A 22,971-nucleotide genomic window follows, 5' to 3' on the forward strand; every position below is an offset into this window, starting at 1 on the left:
AGCTGGGTGGGCAGTGGGCGGGGCCCGGCTGGTTGCTGGGGTGATGGCCTTCAAGGTCTGTCCCCACAGAGGCCCCAGGGGTCTAGGGAGGCGACATGGTGGGCTCTGGGATCCCAGCTTTGAGCCTCTTCCTGCTGATGCAGGGCTCAGCAGGTGAGGGGGGCCAAAGACAGGGTCAGAGTGCTGAGCAGGGAGCCTCCTCAGCCTTCATACCGCAGCCCCAACACCAACCATTTTCCTTCACAGATGGGAATGGAATCCAGGGATTCTTCTACCCATGGAGTGAGCAGTGGATGAAACCCGGGTCCTCCAAGGACAGGGAGCCAGACTAGACTCCTGGGTCTAAAGGGAGTAGGGACTGGGGGACTGATCGCCAGTCTGAGGGAGGAGGGGCTGGGAGCAGGACTCCTGGGTCCGAGGGAGGAGGGACTGGGGGAAGGACTCTTGGTTCTGAGGGAGGAGGGGCTGGGGGTCTGGACTCCTGGGCCTGAGGGAGGAGGGGCTGGGGGTCTGGACTCCTGGGTCTGAGGGAGGAGGGGCTGGGGGTCTGGACTCCAGGGTCTGAGGGAGGAGGGGCTGGGGTCTGGACTCCTGGGCCTGAGGGAGGAGGGGCTGGGTCTGGACTCCTGGGCCTGAGGGAGGAGGGGCTGGGGGTCTGGACTCCTGGGTCTGAGGGAGGAGGGGCTGGGGGTCTGGGCTCCTGGGTCTGAGGGAGGAGGGGCTGGGGGCAGGACTCCTAGGTCTGAGGGAGGAGGGGCTGGGAGCAGGACTCCTGGGTCCAAGGGAGGAGGGACTGGGGGAAGGACTCTTGGTTCTGAGGGAGGAGGGGCTGGGGGTCTGGACTCCTGGGTCTGAGGGAGGAGGGGCTGAGGGTCTGGACTCCAGGGTCTGAGGGAGGAGGGCTGGGGTCTGGACTCCTGGGCCTGAGGGAGGAGGGGCTGGGGTCTGGACTCCTGGGCCTGAGGGAGGAGGGGCTGGGGGTCTGGACTCCTGGGTCTGAGGGAGGAGGAGATGGAGGTCTAGACTCCTGGATCTGAAGGAGGAGGGGCTGGGGGCCTGGACTCCTGGGCCTGAGGAAGGAGGGGCTGGGGTCTGGACTCCTGGGCCTGAGGGAGGAGGGGCTGGGGTCTGGACTCCTGGGCCTGAGGGAGGAGGGGCTGGGGGCCAGGACTCCTGGGTCTGAGGGAGGAGGGGGCTAGGGTCTTGACTCCAGGGTCTGAGGGAGGAGGGCTGGGGGTCAGGACTCCTGGGTCTGAGGGAGGAGGCGCTGGGGGCAGGACTCCTGTGTCCCGCAGAGTAAGCACCGGGCAGACGCTCCCAGAGCCTGCCTTTGGGACTGCGGTGTTCTGAGGCTCTGGGCGGACTCTGTGGCACAGCTGACACGTGTGGTTTGTCCCAAGGCTGTGAGGGAGATGTGTGGGACCGGGAGAGCTGCGGGGGCCAGGCGGCCATCGAAAACCCCAATCTCTGTCTGCGTCTCCGATGCTGCTACCGGGACGGGGTCTGCTACCACCAGCGCCCAGACGGTGAGTGCCTGGCAGCAGGGTCCCTGGGGCCGTGGCGGAGCCCCCCACCCCCCCCCCGCCCCGGTTTCAAAGCTGCCTCCTCTGTGCAGAGATGATGCGGAGGAAGCACATGTGGGCGCTGGGCTGGACGTGTGGGGGCCTCCTCTTCCTGATCTGCAGCATCTGCTTGTTCTGGCAAGTGGGGCTGGGACTCGGGGTGGGACCCACGTCCCCCGAGGGGCAGGCGGAAGGTCGAGGCTGAGGGTCCGTCCTCCCCGCCAGGTGGGCCAAGCGCCGCGATATGCTGAACCTTCCAGGCTTCTTAAAGGGCAACTGTGACCTGTCGAAGACCGAGTCTCTGTTGTCCAAGGACCGGGGGAATCTGAGCAACAAGAAGGGGTCCGCGGGCAGCATGCGGGCCTCCCTTCCCCTGGAGGGGAACCTGGACACATCAGGGGCCACCGAAGGGGAAGGGACGACAGAAGGGGGTGAAGAGACGGAAGGGGGAGAGGATGATGATTAGGGGCACTCCTGGCGGGACCCCTCAATACAGATCTAGCATATGGACCCGTGGTACCTTTTCTAAGTATCATGGGAGCAGGAGATGGTCGAGCTCTGGGGCAGGGAGTGAGTGTGTGTGTGTGTGTGTGTGCTCGAGTGTGTGTGTGATCGTGTGTGTGCGTGATCGTGGGAGATCTGGGCTGAGGGGGGCGGGCAGTGGGTAAGCAGGGGGTGGCCTGGGCTGAGGCTGCAGGGCTGAGGGGTGCCCGAACTGGGCTGGGGTGGCATCCTGCCGCCATGAAAATGTGGTCCTCAGCTCTCCTGCGGGAGCATCACGGACTGTCGGCCTCTGCCTGCTGCCTACCCCCGGGATCCCGTCCCCAAGCATGTGCCTGGCTTCCCATCAATGCCCGAGCATGGGAGGGGCCCCTGCTGGACCCGGGATGTCTCCAGTGGACAACTTTACTCTCAGACTCTCCACAGGCCAGACAGACATTTTCGAGGAAGTGCAGACAGTTGAAGACTCATCCTGACCAGCCCTCCCCCCAATCTCAGGTGTCACCAACTACCCTCCATACATGCTTCCTCCCAATAAATATTTTGCAAGTCTAATTTGTCCCTCTGCGTGCTTCTCGGAGGACCTCCCAAACCACCAGAGGGGCCTGGGCTGAGGGAGGTGTGGACTGAGGGAGGGGGCGTCTGTGCTCAAGATCCTGGCCCCACTCTCCCATCGCCCTCTGTGGGGGGGTCGGTGTGAAGCCGGCTACAAGGTCCCCAAGGGCATGGGCAGCTCCTCTGGGGGTGTGGCCCGGCCCCAGGGCTGTCTCTCTCCCAGACAGACACACAGTGCTAGGAGGCAGAGCCATTGAGGGGGGGGGGGGGGGCAATGGGGGAGGACAGATAGGCATCCTGGTGGCCAAATGATTTTGGGCACAGCTGCACATCCTGGTCCAGTGCCAACAGGTGGGGCCATGGGTCCGTCTGCAGGAGGAAGGGAAGGGTTAGTGGCTATTCGGGACCCCTCCCAGTATCCATGCATCTGCTGGGCCCCCCATCCAGCGGCCTGAGGGTGCAGGGGAAGGGAGCCCCTTCTTGCTGCTTTAGCCCCAGGGAGCTCACACACCTTCTCCTTTGTTCCTTCATCTCCCTCCAGGCCCCCCTTCGAGGCAGCACCTGTGGGCCTTTAACTCACCGGAGCCCAGTGGTGCCAGGTAGAGAATGAGTGACAGGAAAGTGAGAGAGGAGAGACAGAGACCGAGACAAAGAGGCACAGGAGACAGGGACAGAGACAGGGACACAGGGACAGAGAAAAAGAGAGATTGACAGAGAAAGAAAACAACAAGAGGGGATAAATAACAAAGAATGGTGGTGGCTCTGTCTGTCCACTCAACGGATTTTGGCTCCAGAGGGAGAAGGGAGTGACCCAGGGCCAGAATCTTCAGGTCCCTGTGTTACAGTTCAAGTTCTCTGTCCTTCATGCACTGGAAACACTTCACCCTGCCCACTAAGGAGTCCTGTGTTTGAACAGGCCTGTCTTCCTTCTAACAGGGGCCTTCGCTCCAGTCAGTTTGGCCCATGTTTCTGGCAGGCAGGTGGCTCCAGCCGGAGATCCATCCAGATGTATTAGACTTTGGGGCGAGGTAAAGGATTTTCAGGGGTAATTTTAACCACTGGTGAGTATTTCTGCATTATATGCCGAATTTTGTGTTAGCTGATGCTTCAGCTATGCAAACATCTTCTATTTTTCTTTCTCTCTCTCTTTCTTTCTTTCTTTCTTTCTTTCTTTCTTTCTTTCTTTCTTTCTTTCTTTCTTTCTTTCTTTTTCTTTCTTTCTTTCAGTAGGCTCCAAGCCCAACATGGAGCCCAGAGCAGGGCTTGAATTCATAACCCTGAGATCAAGACCTAAGCAGAGATCAAGAGTCAGACGCTTAAACAACTGAGCCACCCAGGCGCCTCGCATACATCTTTTCTTAAACCAGTCTCCTCATCTGAACTACAGAACACAGCAGATGATTGGAGTGACTATTTTCTGAATTCTCACAAAGAAGGGTATATAACTAGTATCATTCTGAATACATAGGAGAAAAGTTAATTCCTCACATACAAAGAAGGTCTTAGGACATCAGGATTTCACTCTTTTATGGAAACCCATTTGAGAAAGTGATTCAGTCACTCATCCATTCATTGTTCTACCTAGCCGTCCACTCATCAATCCAACCATCCATTCTCTCATCTATCTACCTACCTATCTGCCCAAACTATCCATCCATCCACCCCTTCATCTATGCACACATCCACCCAACAACCCATCCATCCACCCATCCATCCACCCATCCATCCATCCATCCATCCATCCATCCAACAAACCCACCCACCATCCACCTACCCACTCATCAACCTCTGATTTCCCGAGTTTACTTTTTGCTAGGCCATGCTAAGAATGAAGACACTAGAGACCCAAGCCTTACCGTCAAGATGTTGCCTGCCCAGTGGGAGAGATAGTACCAGCACACAGATACAACAAGACAGATATAAGAGATAACAGGGGTAACTCAGACAATATGAAGACCCAAAGAACGGCAGCAAGACTGAGTTGGGCCATAATGAACACATGGGAAGTTTTCTGTGTGGAGTACAGACAGCAAGGGCACTCCTGCTATAAGGGAAAGCATGAACAGAGGTCAATTGACATGAGGGAGCCTGGTGTCCGTGCACGGAGGGGTGCCATCATAACTGCAAAGAAGGCAGGGGATGCGGGGCTGAAACTTGGGCCCACATGCAGTGAGTGGCTAGGATTTTCTCAGAGGGCAACAGGGAGCCATAGCAGGTGTTTGAGCAAAGCTGGAGAGTGTGTGTTTAGGAAAGGAGATAAAAGGTAGAGGAGAGAGAAAGGGGAAGGAAAGAGCAGTAGAGGCTTCCCTGCATCTCACACTCCTCCTGGTGTTCTTACTCTTTCCCTCTTTTTCAGAAGATCCCAGCTGTGTGCCCTCGGGCAAGAGGCGGCACCTTTCTGGGCCTCAATGTCCCCTGCTGGGATGGGATGATACTAGTAGTGATGGCAGAGACCCAGTTACACAGAGAGGATTAAATGGGACCTGGTGCTGCTGGGGGCTGGGGTGCAGAGCAGGGTCTCCAAGTGTGGGGGGTGAGGTAACAGATATCCCTGGACCTCATCTGGGGGACAGGGTCTCCTTGTGTCTTCCAAGTCCACTGTCATGCCTTGCTGTCTGAGCCTCCACCCTCTAGGCCTTGCTACTCTCCTTCTAACCTTGACCCCTGTGTTTCCTCCCCATTGTCCTCCCTCCATCTCCATCCCCCCATCTGTCCATTCTTTCCACTTCTATCCCCACCATCTCTCGCCAGGCACTACCCCCCCCCCCCCGCCCTGTCTCTCCAGCTCTCCCCCCCCCCGCCCTCTCTCCAGCTCTCCCCCGTCTCTCCACCTCCCCCTCCCCGCCTCCCCCGTCACTCTTGCTGTCTCCCCCCTGTCCCTCCAGCTCTCTCCAACTCTCCCTGCCGCCCCACTCGCCGCCCCGCCCCTCACCTCGGGCTCACTCGGTGCCGGCGCCCGCCGCCCCGGGCCCGGCCTCGAGCGTGGCGAGCTGCAGGCGCACGCGGCGGGAGCTGGCGGCGGGCGGCGGGGGCGCGCGGGCGGCACGGCGCGCTCCCCGGGAGCCGGGCGCGGCGCGCGGGCCGGAGGAGGAGGCCGGGGCGGACCAACGGCGGGAGAGCTTGCGCGCGAGGCGGGCGAGCGCCGAGGGCCGCAGGCCGTAGTCGCGCTCGAGCTCCTGGCGCGAGATCTCGATGTTGCCGGTGTACCAGAGGATCCAGCCGAGCAGGCTCAGGAAGACGAGCAGCGCTCCCGAGTAGATGAGCAGGTCGCCGAAGTCGCGGCCGCGCACCTGCAGCTGCGCGAACACGCCGGTCAGCAGCGCCGCCATGCCCGCCACGTCCAGCGCCACGGCCAGCAGCAGCGCCATCCGGCAGCGGCCCAGGCCGGACGCAGGCCCTGGCGCGGCGACCGGCGGGGACGGTACACCCGGCGGGGGCCCCTGCGGGGCGCCCACCGCTGGCGCCGCGGCCATGGCCTTGCTCCGCCAAGCTGGCTCCCCCGGAGAGCGTTCCGGGGTGCGGCCGGGCCCGGGGCGGGGTCAGGGGACGGCGCCAGGTGTGCCCGGCGCCCTCCCGGTCACCTGAGCTGGCTGGGTGCAGACCGGCCCGGCTTGGGGGAACCCTGGCCGCGGTTTCTGAGCACGTCCCGGCCTCAGAGGCCTGTCCTGGGGGACAGCCTGGCTCACAGATAAAGGTGGGAGGGGCCTTATTCACCCCCAAGGAGCATGAAGGATCAGGGTTGTCTAAAGAGGCAGCGTGGGGTGCTATGGGAGCCCCGACGTTGTTTCTGCTCAGTGCCTGTCACCAGGGCCCCCTGCGCACCAGCGCCCCACGGCTGGGCCAGGCGTGGGGGTGGTGGGGGGAGAGGAGGCGTCAAATACAAGAATCAGACAAGGCCCCTGGACCCCAACGAGTTCCGGGAGGCAAAGAATCAGCAGTCAGGGTGCCCTAATGGAAGAAACATGGGCCCTACGGAGCTTTCTCTCACTCATTGCCTGTCTCCTGGGGCCTCTCGTGCGCCTGGGAATGAACCTAGAGGCGCGAAGGTGGACGGTTCTCGCAGCCCTGTGGACACCAACCGTCAGATCCTGGGCGCTCTGGTGCAGCGCTGGTGGTTATAGCGGTGAGCACAGCTGCCTTCCAGACTCTGGGCGCTCTGATGGGGGCAGCAGGCGGATCCCCGGGTTCCCGTCTGCTCAGGAGGTTTTCCCTAGTGCCTCTGGACTGCCAGGACTCATTCGGGGTGCAGCCCAAAAGCATAGAGAGGGACCAGAGGAGGCTCCTGCCCTCAAGGAATTCCCAGAAATGATCACACATCAGGGTGCCATTAATAATGGGGTCGACCTAAGCCATTGCCATTCCTTTTAGTGAGCTGGGGTCCCCTGAGATCCTCACCACCACCAGCAAGCGCCAAGCCCCGTGCTGGTGAGGCTGAAGCCACAGATCTACATCAGGCAAAAAATAAACCTCCACAAAGTTTAACGGGTGTGACAGTGGGCACACTGGAGAGGGGAGAACGGGAGCGGGAGGCAGCAAGGCACGGAGAAGAGGCTGGGCCAACAGGTATGGACCCCCTAAAGGAACCAAGAGCTTTCCCACGCAAATCTCTTTTCCTCCAAGGAACTCGACCTTTAGAGGGAATCTATGCCCTCATGGGGTGGCAGTCTGCGAGGAGATTCCGTCTGGCTTATCTCTAGACTCTCAACTCTAGATTCTAAACTCTAGACTCTAAACGGTTTAAGAGTTTATTTTTTTTTATTTTTTTTTTATTTATTTTTTTAACGTTTATTTATTTTTGAAACAGAGAGAGACAGAGAGCATGAACGGGGCAGGGGCAGAGAGGGAGACACAGAACCGGAAGCAGGCTCCAGGCTCTGAGCTGTCAGCACAGAGCCCGACGCGGGGCTCGAACTCACAGACCGTGAGATCGTGACCTGAGCTGAAGTCGGACGCTTAACCGACTGAGCCACCCAGGCGCCCCAAGAGTTTATTTTTTTTATGTCTACTTATTGTTGAGACAGAGAAAGAGCATGAACGAGGGAGGGTCAGAGAGATGGAGACACAGAATCTGAAGCAGGCTCCAGGCTCTGAGCTGTCAGCACAGAGTCCGACGTGGGGCTCCAACTCACGGAGTGTGAGATCATGACCTGAGCCGAAGTCGGACGCTCAACCGACTGAGCCACCCAGGCGCCCCTAAGAGTTTATTTTAAAAGGACCTGAGGCCGGCAAACTGAGAGGTCTGTCGGGATTAGCTACAGAATTCCGAATGTGGCCGAATGGAAATCGAGTGTTTCCGAACAGACCCGAAAGGGCAAGCGCCAGTAAGAGAAGGCCACCACCCCGGGGGGAAGAGCGTTTCCTGAGATTTCCGAAAACGGCCGAGCGGGCCTCCGTGCCTTCGTCGGGAATAGCCGAGAGGTTACGAAGAGCGGAAGGATCCGAAGACGCTGGAGCTGGCCTTAGGTAATTCACGCATTGGCACGTTCATTCATAAAACAAATGCTTGTTGAGCGCCTATACTGTGCCAAGCTCTGGTGAGCAACCCCGGAGAGAAACCGCTGAGGAAAGGGACTTGGGGCCTCTCGAACTGGACCCACTCGGAAATCCAGCCGTGGAATTCCGAAAACACACGAAGGGCCCCCGGAACGGTGGCGCTCCGCCTCCGAGAACACGCCCTCGGGTCCCTGCCCGAAGAGTTCCGAAGGTCTTCGAGCGGCAGGAGACCAGCTGGCGGAAGAGGCCGAACATTTCCGAGCCGCCTCGGAGGCGGGGGCGGTGCGAGCTCACGGAGGAAGCGGAAATGCGTGTTGGTATTAAAGGCGTCGCCCCGCCCCCTGCTTGCCTCTTTCCGTCTCCGGCTGCTGTAGAGAGCGGAGGTGAGGTTTGGGCTCTCCGTCGGCCCGCGTGGTCGCAGCACTTTTCCGCGGCCCTGGGTCTCTGCCTTTGCGTGGCCTCAGTCGCTGCGCCCCTTGTGTCCTTGGCTGTCCCCCCCCCCCGACTCCACCGCTGGAAATCGCTGTGAATTCTCGAGTTCTCACCCCTGCATCCCCCGCAGTTAGTCTCGGCCTCCCGAGTTCGGGCCGCCGCCTCCGGTCATCCAGCCCCGTCTGGCAAAGTGCTAGGTCGCTGTGTGCCCCTGGGGACCCCTATTCGCCCTGGTTCCCAGTCACACCCTGCCCCTGAGGCGCCGGTCCGGGACTCCCTTTGACTCCTGTCCCTGCCCCTTTTCCCGCAGCTGCCGCCATGTCCGCCCACCTGCAATGGATGGTCGTGCGGAACTGCTCCAGCTTCCTGATTAAGAGGAACAAGCAGACGTACAGCACCGTGAGTGGGGCTGGGACGCCGGGGTCTGAGGGGGGCACTCTCGCGGTCGCGGCGCCCCTTCCCTCCTCGCGACCCCGATGCGTTCTCCTTCCCAGGAGCCCAATAACCTGAAGGCTCGCAACTCCTTCCGCTACAACGGGCTGATTCACCGCAAGACTGTGGGCGTGGAGCCGGCGGCAGACGGCAAAGGGGTGGTGGTGGTGATGAAGCGGAGATCCGGTGAGCATTCGCCCTGGCTTGGCTCCGGGCTGCAGGCCCCTCTCGGGCCACAGCTGTACTGCTGTGGAATCGAGGATTCCCCAGATCGGGAGGGAAGCGGTGTGAGCATCTGTTAAGCGTAGCAGGATCTCATCCACACCAGGTGGTTCTAAGGGCTAAGTTGCAGGATTGCACGGTCGTGTGATGTTTTCAGGTTAAGTCCTTGAAGCATGTCGGGGAGGTAGATGTCCCCATTGCACAGGTGGGAAAACAGGCCAGCAGGTAAGAAGTGACAGGCTAGTTCTGCATGGGAAGCAGCAGTAGTGTGACCCCCATAAACTGCTCTGGGGCCTGGACAGGTGTCTTTAGCAGGTCACGGGGACAAAGCTTCAGAGGCTGGTAAAGGTTGAGTCGGTATCCCAGCTCCACCATCTTTGTTTGTTCTTGGGGAGGTGGGGAGGGGGGTTAGTTTAAGCGATCGGAATGAGGATTTCCCTGGGCTCTGAGTACGGCTGCTTTCTCTTTGGGTTTGCAGTCCAGCATGCTGTTCAGTGACAGCAGTGGCCACGGCCTGTTGGCTCTTGATGGGACTCCCTCCCACGCTAGAGGGGGATTACTGTCCCTTCTGAGGAGCACAGCACCCGAGCAAGAGAGAGCTTGGAACGAGCTTGTAGGGTTCCGGTACTCCCGAAAATCCTGTTCTGGTGCTCTGGGCCCTGAAAACTGTACTTTCTTCTCACATTGTTGGGTGGCCTCCCCCGGGCTGTCAAACTGGACTGACGTGAGGAGGTAATGTTTCTGCTCTGAGGTCAGCAACTTGGTCAAGGCCAGTGTTTAAAATCACTGGTGTGGTGCAGCGTCCTTGGTTTCTTGGGTGACCCCTTTTATTACGATCTTTTTTTGGAGCCCGGAGTCTACCCAGGACCCCACTGTTCTACTTGAGATCCTAAACCGAGGCCTGCAGCTTTGTGGCACAAGAAAGGGGGTGCTTTCCTTTTGATCGTGGGTAGCGGGAGTCCTGGCTCTGCCTGTGCAGGCATGCGGGAGGGCAGGTGCTTGGCCCAGGGCTCTTCCTCACCTTGGCCTTACCTGGCCCCTTCGTGGCTTGCCAGCAACTCAGCCAAGCCTCACGGCTTGTCTCACACCCTTGTTCCAGACGGGGTAGCCTGGGCCCTGGGGGTAGGGCAGGAAGAGACCAGAGCTGTGGTGTCCAGAGCACTGGCTGCCTGGCCAGCATGGGGGTTGTGCCCGCAGGGCACGGGCAGATAGCCTGTGTTCACCTAACTGCTGTGTGCCTGTGACCTTGGATGAGAGTTCTCCTTCCAGTGCTTCTGCATTCCTTTGTCAAGTGAGTTGATAACTGTTAGGGACACGGGAGAAGACCCGTCAGGGTGCTCAGCTGGGCCTGGCCTGTGGCAGTACATGGGTGGATGGCGTTGGCACCCGTGTGTCCGGTGTGAGACCGCACCACCATTGCCTGGGAGGTCCACTAAAGATCCAGACGACTGTCAGGCTGACCCCTGCCACCCTCTAGGCCAGCGAAAACCTGCCACCTCCTACGTGCGGACCACCATCAACAAGAACGCCCGGGCCACCCTCAGCAGCATCCGGCACATGATCCGCAAGAACAAGTACCGTCCAGACCTGCGCATGGTGAGTGGGGCTGCCAGAACTGAGGCGGGGCCTCTGCCGACCCCTCCCTGGGGGAGGGCTGGTGGGCTGAGCCCGTTCCTTGTCGCTCTAGGCCGCCATTCGCAGAGCCAGCGCCATCCTGCGCAGCCAGAAGCCGGTGATGGTAAAGAGGAGGCGCGCCCGCCCCACCAAGAGCTCCTGAGCACCCGTTTCCCCCTCCCAAGCAATAAAGATGTCAGCCACCTCGCCTGGGGCTCCGCGCCTGCGTGTGTGTGCCTGCTTGTGCAGGGTGTTCTTCGCCATCACGTACAGGTCACAGCGTCTGGGGACCGGAGGGCCCAGGGAGGGGGCTGGTGGGGCCCAGGCCCAGGTCTTGCTGGCGATGTCCAGGCCAGCGTTCCTGCCCCTCAGGCTGGGGGTTGGTACAGGGTCTTCCTTTTTCTTTTTTTTAATGTGTATTTGTGAGACAGCAAGCAGGGGAGGGGCAGAGAGAGGTGAGAGCATCCCAAGCAGCCCGACCGGGGGCTCGAACTCCGGAACTGTGGGATCATGACCTGAGCCGCCTCGGTGCCCCTGGTACAAATTCTTACTCTGAACATCACAGGTGACTGTCCAGTGCAGCAGATTAGAAAGTGGACGCTAAACACGTAAAGTTGACTACAGTCCTCACAGTCTCAGACTCTGTTGACACGGGACACAGCTTCAAGAAAGATTGGTGGAGCCTCAGTCTCATGGATGGGGATTGGGGCCAAGGGTCGGCCCACTGTCATGTCCTGTTCATGTCCTGGTTCGTGCCTCATGCATGTGTGGCCTGTGAACACGAGAGCACGTACGCTCTAGGGCTTTGTGGTCTCAGACTGGACAGTGGACCCTTCCTGGAGGGTGTCCAGATGGTTCCTGACGGAAGCGGGTCCTGGGGCAGCTCCCAGCCCTCCTGGGGATTAAGCACCAGGCCCACGGGAGTGAAGGGTACCAGGAGGGATGGGCAGAGCCCTGGCCATGGGGGCCAGGAGTGTGTCCATCTCTGCCTCGCCCGTCTGAAGCCAGAGATGCTGGTCTTGGGCTCAGTGGTGGCTCCTGAATGCTCAGCCCCCATAGTGGGCAGGAGCCACCAGCTACGGGTGACCTTAGGCGTCCTGTTCCGGCTGGGAACCACACACAACCCCTTCACTGGGCCACCCCTTCTCTCCCATCCTGAGGAGCTAGAGTAGTTTCTGGTGGCTTCCACCCCTTGCCTCCTGGTGTTTAACAGCTGGTGATGGCTGCTAGGCATGGGACCTGGTTGCCTGGGTCCCACCAACATGTCAACCACTAGCTGTGTGGCTCTGGGCAAGTACCTGGACCTCTCTGTGCCTTCTGTCAGAACTGAGTGGGCTGGCGAGAAGAGGGCCTGCACAAGACAAGTGCTCAGTAGCAGTGGGTTTTTGGTCTTCCAGAAGCAAGTACAGCAAGAAGCGGGATGTGTTTGTGTGCAAATCTGTGTGTGTATATGCAGACACATGGGGAGTGGCTGTTTCTCCCAACAGCCGCAGTCACTCGACAAAGCAGGTGTCCTAGGCTCAGGTTGGGAAGGGGTCACATTGTCATTGCCCTGACCTGTTTCCTGCATACACAGCCTGTGCCAGCTAGTATGCCACAGGTCAAGGATCCCACACAGGAGACCCCTGGTCTCTACTCTTCTGGAGACCATGTCCTGGAACACCCCTGCTCCCTGTCTCCACTCCAGAGCCCTGCGGCGAAAGGCATCCTGCAGAGGCCCCCCTGTCTGCATCAGGGCAGGACCCCTGCCTCGAGGGGTGCCTTTGTGGGTGGGTCACCTGGTGGCTCAATGCCTCAGTTTCCCCATCTCAGAAGCATTTCAAGTGCCTGATTTCTTCAGGGGTCCACAAAGCAGAGATTGTGGTTTGTTTGCTGCTGCGTCTCCAGCACTAGCTCAAAACGTCTGCAGAATTGAGTTGAGGGTAGGACACACCCTTGGCTGCTGTCAAAGGGTCACTTAACACGGGGGCTCGGCCGAGAGGCTGGCCTTAATCATACTATATTTCCATTAGCACTGGCATATCAAGATACGTTGAGATATGTGTGTGTACATGTATGCATATATATGCATATATACGTATATATCCATCCATTACATACGTACACACACAGATATTTGCATTGCACTCCCTGGTCCTGCAACCTTGGGCAAATTACTAAACTTCCCTATGACCTTGTTCTCTGTGATGTCTACATCAAGAGATCCTACTTCCTAAGGCTGTTGAGAAGATACAGTGTGCAAAAAGCTTAGGAAGAGACCTGCCATGTCATGCCCACAAATCATAATTGCATGAATGAACGTTTATTATAAATTATTTTGACCAGCTGGACTCAGACCATCGGAGATGTCTTCCCATGTTTATAACTCTGCTTGCACGGGAAACCATGTGTGTTTTCCAGGGCACTTGTAGGCACACGTGCCGAATCGATACACCCCGATACCCTGTGGTTCCCAAGTTCGTGCGAGCGGCCGTGTGTGTTTGTGAATGTCATGACATCTGCAGCATTTCTGATCCGGGCTGTCCAGCAAATTTGTTGATTTTCCTTTGTTTCTCTTGTAGTCACTTGGCTGGAATAAAACCATCTATTCTTTTAAAGTCATTATGAAAATAACAAGTGCACGTGTGGGGTTCGAGCAGCCTGCTGAGTCAGCCCTTACTGTATGTTCACCCCTGGCTCTGGGCTTTCAGCAACACCAGCAACTTCGTTTTAGCGTCTACATTTTTTCTTTTAAGGTTTGTTGATTTTGAGATAGCGCGTGCACACACATGCCCGTGCATGGGGGAGGGGCAGAGAGGAGAGAGAGAATCCCAAGCAGGCTCAGCACTGTCAGCTCCGAGACCAATGCGGGGCTCGATCTCACAGACTATGAGATTGTGACCTGAGCTGAAGCCGGACGCTTAACTGACTGACCCACCCTGGTGTCCCTAGCATCTACATTTTGTATAGTATTTATGGGAGAGAGGCAGCAATAGGGGACACTTCATAATTTTTCCATAAGTCCAGAACTATTCTAAAAAGTAAAGTCTGTTAAAACAAAACAAAAAACAAGATAGTCTGTAACTCCCAGACTGGGAAAAATCCAAATGTTGGGTCAAAATCAAAGTGCTAGTGAGGGCATGGGGGAATGGGCACCCTTATATTGCTAACAGAACGCAAACTGGGACAAACCCCACGGGGCACAATTTGGCAATATCTGTACAAACTACAAACGTAATCGTAACACTTTGGCCCAGTAACGTCATGTATAAGATTTGCTGTAAGGACATACTCCCTGTGTGCCACAAGGCCCACCTCCAAAGATTATTCGTTCCAGCGTCGTCGGTCGTTGGTCAATCAATACAGGATGTGGTAAGTCATGGCGCATGTATATGATGGGACACTAGGCAGCTAAGAGCAGGGAAGTGCTGATTTGGACAGACTTCGAAGACTTCTAGTTACGTTGAAAGAGCAAGGAGCGGCATGCGGTGTGCAGGACGCTGTGTGCTGTGGGAGAATAAAAGGATTAACAGGATCGTATACTTGACTCTGCCTGCGTTTCTGTAGAATCTCTCTAGAAAAATATACAAGCAGCTGGTAACACTGGTTGTCCCCGATGAAGGGGGCCGTTGGGGAGATAGGAATTAGAGGGATCTGTTTCTTTGTAGAAACTTTTATCTAAAAAAAAAAAAAAAAAAAATCAGGTCTTTGTTTTTTGAAAGAATAACAATCACAAGGTATCCCAAGCTCTGCTTCCTTGAGGCAATTAATATTTGCAGGTTCTTTTTTTCATTTTTTTTTTTTTTACATTTATTTATTTTTGAGAGACAGAGACAGAGCACAAGGTGAGGGAGGGAGGGGCAGAGAGAGAGGGAGACACAGAATCAGAAGCAGGCTCCAGGCTCCGTCCAAACTGTCAGCATAGAGCCTGATGCGGGGCTCGAACCCGCGAGAACTGCAAGATCACGACCTGAGCTGAAGTTGGATGCCCAAACGACTGAGGCGCCCCAATATTTGCAGGTTCTAAAGTAACCTTCCAGAAGCTTTGAATGCATAGGCAAACAAATAACACATATCCTATTTTAAACAAAATAAAAAAAAAATAGTTTGCACTGTTCACATGTTGCTTCCCCCCCCCCCCCCAACTTAATCTAGTTTGGAGATTGGTCCATATCCACACATAAAGAGTTTTTTTGTTTTAAAAATCCTCAGGGACACCTGGGTGGCTCAGTCAGTTGAGCATCCGACTTCGACTCAGGTCATGATCTCACGGTTCGTGGGTTCGAGCCCCGTGTCGGGCTCTGTGCTGACAGCTCAGAGCCTGGAGCCTGCTTCAGATTCTGTGTCTCTATCTCTCTCTGCCCTCCTCTGCTTGCAGTCTCTCTCTCTCTCTCTCTCAAAAATATTAAAAAAATTTTTAATCCTGAAATAGTGTATTTCAGGATTCAATACACACACACACACACACACACACACACACACACACACATATATAGAAAAGAATTATAAAGCAAGCATCCACATAATCAACACCCAAGTAAAGAAACAGGACTACCTGCTCCCCAGAAGTCCACCTGGGTTTCTTGCCAGTTTAAGGTACCAGAATGCCCAACTTTATGTAGACAACCTTTTACAGTTTTACAACCTACGTACGTATGTTCAGCAGTACAACTTATTTTTGCCTGCTTTGGAATTGTGCGAAGGCATTCGAATTGTGGGAATCTTTTATGACTTGCTGGTCTCGCTGATCATGACGTTTGTGATTTTTCCCTGCTGCTGGGAGCAGTGGTCGTTCATTTTTGTCCTATGGTATTGTTTCTTGAACCTACAACCGCGTTTACAATGCGTTAATGAGGACAGATGTTGTTTAAAGCCTGCTGTGTCTAAGAATGCCGAGTAACAAGGTACGCGTGCTTTCGACGTTTCCGCGTGCGTTTTAGCATTTGCTGCTCCCACCAGGGCCACACGGTGGGGTCTGTGGCTCTACAACCTTGGTATTGTTAGACACGAACGACCGTTATTAGTTCCGTGGGAGTGGAGGCGGTATCACTGTTGGCTTACATTTTCTCACTACGAGCGAGGAGTAGCTTTTGGATTTCCTCTTTTGTGACGTGCTTTCACCAGTTTCTCTTTGTGTTCTTTTTCTTATTGATTTGGAGGGGCTCTTTATACATTCTTTGAATTCGTACTTTTTGGTTATATGTCTTGCAAAATCTTCTGCCCCACTGACTTAACTTCTACTTTAGATAATGAAGTCATTGGCTTAATTAAATAAGCTTCATTGATACAGTTTACATAAAAATACACCCATTTTTAGTTGAAGTTTTGACAAATGTATGCACCTGTGTGACCACCGATATGATCAAGATCTGGGATATACTCATCACTCCAGAAGGTTCCCCCTGCCCCCGTACATGTTTTCCTTGATTGCAGATAGCCAGTGACCTGTTCTCAGCCACTAGTGACCAATATTGCCAGAGTTCTAGAATTTCATTGTAAGTGGAACCAGATATTTTGTACTTACGTATAGGGCTTCACTTAGTAGAGAATATTTTGTGATTCATCTAAGCTGTTTTTGTATCAGTATTTTGCTGAGTAGTATTCCATTCTATGAACTCACAATTTTAGTCCTCGGTTGAACCTTTGGATTATTTTCCACTTTTTGTCCGTCAGAAAGGGAGCAACTCTGAAAGTTCACGTACAAGTCTTTATGTAGACATGTTTCCCTTTCTCTTTTCATGATCATTTTTTGACAGGGGACCACAAATTTTGTTAATGACAATAAGCCAATTTGAAGCCAGCTGGCCGCGGGCCTCTGCCTTCGAGGTCCCTCCCACCCTCCCACCACTCGGGCTTTACAGCCTTTACCTCTGCCCCCACCCCCACATCAGTCTGAGACCAGGAACCACCAGCCCGCAGTCCAGAGGGCCAGGCCAGTAAAAGCTGCCTGTGTACATGAGGCTAACCTGCCCCAGGTCCTCCTGCACCACCCCCCTCCCCTGGAGTGGTGGGGCAAGAATCTGTCAATTTGACAGACTGGTTTCGAGGATTAGGTCACAGTCACCTGGAATTAGCAGGGAGCACCTGGGAGGCTTCTGCCCATCAGCTGAAGCCCTTCAGAGGACCCTGGCCCTTAGGTGGGGCACGCACTTGAGCTTCCAAGAGCTGAGGACAGCCTCTGGGTGACCGGGTCCTACAAGCCTGAGGATAGCTAAAACCCACCAGGAGGGATCCCTTGCCGGGACTGGAGACTGGAGATAGGAACGTGGACGGGGGCAGATGCCTTCAACTGTGAAACCAGAGGGACAGGGGGGCCAGCTCACACAACCCGGGCTGCAGACCAACAGAGACAGGTGGATGGGCATCGTTTTAGGCCTAGGATTTGGGGAACATGCTTCGTTGCCCTGAGCTGAAATCAGGTGTGGAGAAGCCAGCAGCTTCCCCCCCCCCCCCCCACCTGTCACCTGACTGTCTCGGGAAGAAAGGGACACTGCCGCACACCCACCTCAGGAACGAAGACAACAACTATCAAGAACAGGCCCGGCCCCCCCCCTTTAGACAGGAAATCGGGCCCTCCCCCACTGCCACAGGATGAGTGAGCTGCAGCCCTACATGGGGACTTAACAGGGGGGACCCGTGTGGCTGTGAGGGCCGTGGTCCTGGGGTGTCTGTGAGGCACAGCAGCTGCTTTTCCAACTTTATTTAGAAAAACAAATCCAGGTCCCGGTGCCCCCCGTACCCTCCCCCACCCCAGCCATAATTTAATAACTTAGAGACAGAGTTGGGGGTCAGTGTCGGGGAGGGGGAGGTGGGGAGGGCTGGAGAAGAGCCACTACAGCCGCCGCAGCGCCCGCTTCTTGTCCGTCTTTTTCTTGGCTGCCAGCTTCTTGTCCCGCTCGCCCGCGTGCTTCTTGCCACGGGGCCATCGGCTCCTCCGGGGCCCCCGGGAGCCAGGTGGTCGGCCAGAGGGGGCTGCGCGCCGCACCCGGGGCGACCGGCCGGCCTCGGCGCTGCTGGGCCCGCTGGCGCCCCCGTGGATCTCCGTGAGCAGGCGGGCTCGGGCGGCGTACTCCTCGTAGTTCTCCAGGAGCAGCGGCAGCCCTCCGCGTTGAGGGCAGACTCGGGTTTAGGTGTGATCAGCAGGCACTTGATGGTCTGCGGGCAGAGGACCAAGGTCAGGGTCAGGGTCAGGGTCAGGGTCAGGGGGCTGGGCCTCGTGGCCTCCACACTGCTGCTCCCTGTTCCCGACGCTGTCCCCCAACGAGACGCTGGCCCAGCTCGCACCTGTGTCCCCTGTGATCGATCGAGGCCCGGACTGGAGAGGGAAGGGACCTGCCCGAGGTCACTCAGGAAGTAAGGGAGACAACTTAGGAACTCACACCTGGGCCTGCCGGGACTCCAGAGCTGTTCATCTCTCAACTAAACAGGACACACAAAAACCCAGGGCTGTCACCCAAGGTACCAAGGAAGAGCCAGACCCCGGTGGGCGGGCTGGACCGAGAAAGGCATCAGGGTGTAAGTAAGGGACCTGGCCCGTGAGGAACAACCAGAGGGAGGTGTAGGAAGGGAGCCGATCCCCACACCCCTTTAACTGGGGGGTAACCGAAGCCAGACGCGCACGGGCTCCGCGAAGGCGTGGAGCGAGACCAGCTACCGTGGGGTCTGTCCCAACCCCCCTTTTGGCCACTACGAAAGGGAGCCTGCAGGGCCCTAACCGTGCCTCAAGCAGGGGACACGACCCTTCTGGCCCGTAAACAAGGACGAGAACAGGTGGTCCCCTGGCTGCTGTGACAGGCAAGGCACATGGCCCGGCAAACACCGCTGATGCTGACGGGACCCGGGACCACACCCAATTCTAAGCTCTGGCCCACACCCACAGGCCCCTCAGGCGCTCCCTCAAGGCTGGAGCCAGACCCAGCTCCTAGGGATCATCGGGGACACAGAGTCACTCTGTGAGCTCACCTCCAGAGTCCCTGGCAGCCGCTGCAGACACGACCGGGAGAGGAGGACAAAGTACGTTTACCTGGAGCTCCATCCTCCCCAAGTGCCCAGCAGGAAACTCCGCGTCCCCACCCACTACCATCTGCCCAGGCTCCAGAGGCAATGCCATTTTCAAAAAAATGTGCTTTTTTTTGAAGTAGCCCCAATGCCCAACATGGGGCTGGAACTCACAGACCCCAAGGTGAAGGAAGAGTCACAATCCTAACGACTGAGCCAGCCAGGTGCCCCTCAGAAACCTTTTGTAAGGCTTAGAGTGGGGTGGGGAGGCAGCATTGAACCTAAATGCCTTAGTGGCCGTGGAGATGATGGGTGTCTCCACCTGGGCTCAGTGGACACAGAGTCAGAATCACCCTCTGTGAGGCCGCAGAGCAGCACGAGCGCCTGGGCTTCCCACTCGATGCGACAAGTAAGACTCCCCTACCACACACCGTCCCTGGTGGAGCAGAGTTGCTCCTGGTGGAAATGACAGGTTTTGAGCTACGGCAGTGACGGCTGTACAAATTCTGTGACTCCCGCGTAACCAATGAACCGTATGGTCCAGGAATTTATACTGTAAATTATAACTCTTGAACCAACTCCCCCCTCCCCCGATGCCTGACTTGCTCCATCAGGAAAGTGTCCCATTACACAAACCCCTTGCGCGTTCCACACACAGCAAAGGTACACCAGGCACGGCACAACCTGTACAACCACGCTCAGTGGGTCAAGCACTGCCAAGCCTTCCAGAATTTTCCAGCTGGAAACCTGGACTTTTTACACAGAAGCCCCCAACAACTTCAGAGTTTATTTTAAAAAAGAAAGAATGCACCACAGCCCAGGCGACACTGGGATGTCCAGGAGGGGGGAGCCCCCCCGCCAAGAACTCACCAGCAACACATGCCGGCTGCCCAGCTCCGCTGTCCAGTCCCTCTTGAGCACGTTGACGCAGATCTCACCGTTGGCGCCCACGTTGGGGTGGAAAATCTTGGTCAGGAAGTAGCCCTTGGGCGGGGAGGAGGCGGGAAAGTCCTTCCCCAGCAGGAGCTTCATGCGGAACAGGCCTCCGGCGTAAGGGGTACCCTCTGGAGCGCAGGAGGGGGCCGGGTCAGGACGCCCAGTCTCCGTCTGGCTGTGAGCCCAGTGCCCTGCCGCCACCTCCCCTACCCCCCACAAGACCGAGGCTTTCGTGAGAGTGGAGTGAGGCTCAGCTCCCTGCCTCAGGTGATGGCCTGACTGGTGCTGGTAGCCACCCCCGGACGCCTCCTCTCTCCTTCCCGAGGGCAGACGCTCCCACCCACAGATCTTCTAGGAAGCAGGAAGGATCTCGGAAGGCCCGCAGGCAAATGATGGGGCTGTTGTCAACTCCAGGTCTGCCCGCCAGCCTGCCTCAGTGAAAGGTTCCGTCCACCCACTTGCTCATGACTGACACACACACACACACACACACACGAGGGAGCAATTCTGTACCCACTTTGTTCCTCGTACCCCAATCCCCACATCCCTCAGTGGTAGCATGGCGACTGCCGTCTAGGCGGCCCCTCCTGCACCTGACCCCGCTCTCCGGTCACCTCTTTCCCAGCGGTTAATAGTTTCCTGACCGCCCTGCCCCCTCCCTGTCAAAGGAACACTGCAGCCATCACATCTTTGAACCCACCAATGGCTTCCTTTCCAACTCCTTACAGACTCTTCTGCTCCCTGAAAGCTTCATCAGTCCTCTTCTCTGTCCCTACAAAGTACCCACGGCGCCTGCCTTGGAACCGGCCTATCACCATCGAGCACTGCGTGATGATAACCAGAAGTCTTCCCTGACGCCCTCCCCACTGTCCCATGCGCGTCCAAGTCCTTCACCACGTGCTCTCGCACCCTCGTTGCACTGTGTAGAAGCAGCACGCTAATTCACTGCAACGGTTAAATGATCACACATAATCACCTGGTTATTACTGTTCCCCTCTTGCAACACCGTGTCCAGCTAGTTCCTGCTCTGTCCCGTGGGTCCCGGGACGTGCCAGCAAGGAGTGTGCGGTTCATCCGGCCCACCCTCCAGGCCCCAGAGAACCCCTACCTGACAAGCCTGCTACAGCCCCGTTAGATGCTCTCACCACTTGCAGGAAACAGTACACAATCAGTGGTTGTTGGCGTCCTGCCCCTGCAAGCCGGTGAGCGCCAAGTCAGAGGGCTCCCTGGTCCACCACTGCGTCCCCAGCACCGGCACAGTCCAACTTGTAACTGGAGCTTCCTATTGTTCTAGTCTGCTTTTTTGGTTTGTTTGTTTGTTTGTTTTCTAGATGCCACGCACAAGTGAAATCACGTGGAAACTGTCTTTCTTTCCGACCCATTCTCGTACTAAAGAGGAACCCACAAGCACACTCCTCCTGCCCACACTCACCAGGGCCCTCGATGGTGACCTGCAGGTCAGTGAGGTCTTCCTCGTTGGGGAACACCTTGATGCCATCAGGCGGGTCAGCAGTCAGCGTGGTCACCTCCTTATACACCAGGCGAATGATGGGGGGGCAGGTTCTCCACATTGGAGTTCTGGACACAGAAGAGAAGGGGTGGGTAGCTGGCGGAGCCGGAGCTTCCTGGATTTAAGGATGCAGTGGCCACCTGGCGTTGATCCCGCAGTCCCCAGATCCCCCACCCAGCATGCTCCAGATGGCCGTCCAAAGCTGACCTCCCACTAGAAATGGGGACGGGCCTTCCAAGGGGCTTGTGGATGGTTCTGCCTTCTCCAGAAGCCCCCAAGTCTTGCTCGCAGTCAGGCATGGTCCCCAGTGTTTCGGGGTACGCCGAGGCCTACCCTGGTCCCCTCCCTACCTAACCTTGGTGAAACCATCTTCGAAACCCCAGCTCAGGCCTGGAGATGGAGGCGGAGCGTCCTTGCTCCCGGAACACCCACGGGCGAGCCACAAAGCCCCAGAGCCCTCCGGGACTCAGCCGGGCCTTCCCCTCTGGGGAACCTACGGGCCGCCCAGGTTCCGCTCCTGCCCGCCTCCAGGAGGGCCCGCGGGCCCATCCCAGGCCCGGGACCCCAGGCGGGCCCCCCGATACCCCAGTGAGTCCGCGAGAGGCTCCTGAGACCCCGCCTCCTCCTCCAGGGGGGCCCATGACCGCCCCTCCCGGGCCTGGCCTCCGCGCTCACCATGACTGTGGCCGGCCGGGGGCGGGTCCCCCGGCCCCTTCCTGCGCTCTGCGGGCCGCCGGCTGGGGCGGGGGGCCCAACTGCTGCCGCTGCGGCCCTAGGGAGGCCCCGGCAGCTCCGCTCCACTCCCCGCTGCCTCCGACGCCCGCCGCGCTGAGCGCGTAGAACTCTTCCTGCCCCGAGCGCCCAGCCGCACTGAGCGGTCGCGCGCGCACCGCCGCCCTTTTGTAGCCGTCCGTAGGCCACACCCCCCCGCGGCCCCGGAGCGCCGCGCCTCGACCCGTGACGTCACCGCGCAAGATCCTCGGCGTTCGGGGCGCTCGCTCCCTTCCCGCAAGCTGCGGGCAGAAACAGGAGGAGTTGGGGAGGGGGGCGCGCGGCAGGCCGGCCAATGGGGACGCACGGGGGTCGTAATGGGGTCCCCGGAGAATGGAGGCTCTGAGGCGGGAGAGTAGAGAAGGAGAGGAAGCGAGAGGCAACGCGACCGCTGATTGGGCCGTTTGAATGAGACGCCTCCTCCTCCCGGCGTACGCGCGCGTGCCCTGACGCCCAGGAAATCGCGCACGCGAGTAACGGTCGGCCGCGGAGCCGGGGAGGGGCATGGGAGGGCGGGACTCGGGGGGTTTAAACGGATGACGGAAGGCTCCCTGGCCAATGGGGACACGTAATGGTGGAATGGCGTCACGGGGCTTGTAAGCGCCAGTCCTTGATGGAGAAGGCGGTGCCAGGGGGCGGGAAGGAGTGGAGAGTAACCAATGGGGACCTTGTCTAGGTCGGGCCAAGCCGTTCGTAGCCAACGAAGTTCGTCGGTTTTGTATATGCAAATTAGGTGTGCGCGGCCGTCCGCGCCCGCTCCTCAGCCCGCGGTGGGGATGGGCGCTGGGAGTCGGCTGTATTTTCTACGAGGCGCCATTTTGTGCGGGCACTGCCCCGTGACCCGTGTCGTGTGTCGCGGGCGGGGCAGGAGCAGGTTGCACGGCCTTGAGGGCTTGGCCGTCTGTGGCCTGTGACTCTGGCCAGGTGGCAATCACGACGTCGGGTTTCTGTTCCCCAAGCGGGAAG

General features: G+C 57.6%; 3 protein-coding genes across 3 annotated transcripts; 2 read left to right on the forward strand and 1 right to left on the reverse strand.

Annotated features, from left to right (window-relative positions):
- Positions 1 to 95: 95 nt before the first annotated feature.
- On the forward strand, positions 96 to 2,040 carry TMEM190 (transmembrane protein 190). The gene is made up of 5 exons (XM_030298396.1): positions 96 to 153; positions 247 to 282; positions 1,401 to 1,526; positions 1,616 to 1,700; positions 1,788 to 2,040. Exons 1-5 carry the CDS (start codon positions 96 to 98, stop codon positions 2,026 to 2,028), a joined length of 546 nt encoding a protein of 181 aa, XP_030154256.1. The 3' UTR covers positions 2,029 to 2,040.
- An 823-nt stretch (positions 2,041 to 2,863) lies between these two features.
- TMEM238 (transmembrane protein 238) lies at positions 2,864 to 6,104 on the reverse strand. Its single transcript, XM_030298394.1, has 2 exons — positions 5,551 to 6,104; positions 2,864 to 2,987 (listed from the first exon to the last, which is right to left on the reverse strand). Exon 1 carries the CDS (start codon positions 6,089 to 6,091, stop codon positions 5,558 to 5,560), a length of 534 nt encoding a protein of 177 aa, XP_030154254.1. The 5' UTR covers positions 6,092 to 6,104; the 3' UTR covers positions 2,864 to 2,987; positions 5,551 to 5,557.
- A 2,282-nt stretch (positions 6,105 to 8,386) lies between these two features.
- On the forward strand, positions 8,387 to 11,029 carry RPL28 (ribosomal protein L28). The gene is made up of 5 exons (XM_030298395.1): positions 8,387 to 8,494; positions 8,854 to 8,942; positions 9,038 to 9,161; positions 10,675 to 10,793; positions 10,885 to 11,029. Exons 1-5 carry the CDS (start codon positions 8,419 to 8,421, stop codon positions 10,972 to 10,974), a joined length of 498 nt encoding a protein of 165 aa, XP_030154255.1. The 5' UTR covers positions 8,387 to 8,418; the 3' UTR covers positions 10,975 to 11,029.
- The last annotated feature ends 11,942 nt before the right edge of the window (positions 11,030 to 22,971 follow it).

This window comes from Lynx canadensis, chromosome E2, assembly GCF_007474595.2.
Source record: "Lynx canadensis isolate LIC74 chromosome E2, mLynCan4.pri.v2, whole genome shotgun sequence".
Lineage (NCBI taxonomy): Eukaryota > Metazoa > Chordata > Mammalia > Carnivora > Felidae > Lynx > Lynx canadensis.

Bases quoted from the DNA above. Each gene is read 5' to 3' on its own strand.
- TMEM238 (XM_030298394.1), bottom strand. From the start codon at position 6,091: ATGGCCGCGGCGCCAGCGGTGGGCGCCCCGCAGGGGCCCCCGCCGGGT.
- RPL28 (XM_030298395.1), top strand. From the start codon at position 8,419: ATGCGTGTTGGTATTAAAGGCGTCGCCCCGCCCCCTGCTTGCCTCTTT. The intron at 8,495-8,853 runs GTGAGGTTTGGG...CTTTTCCCGCAG, and splicing joins GGCTGCTGTAGAGAGCGGAG to CTGCCGCCATGTCCGCCCAC. The intron at 10,794-10,884 runs GTGAGTGGGGCT...TTGTCGCTCTAG, and splicing joins ACCGTCCAGACCTGCGCATG to GCCGCCATTCGCAGAGCCAG.
- TMEM190 (XM_030298396.1), top strand. From the start codon at position 96: ATGGTGGGCTCTGGGATCCCAGCTTTGAGCCTCTTCCTGCTGATGCAG. The intron at 283-1,400 runs GTGAGCAGTGGA...GTTTGTCCCAAG, and splicing joins GGGATTCTTCTACCCATGGA to GCTGTGAGGGAGATGTGTGG. The intron at 1,701-1,787 runs GCAAGTGGGGCT...CCTCCCCGCCAG, and splicing joins TGCAGCATCTGCTTGTTCTG to GTGGGCCAAGCGCCGCGATA.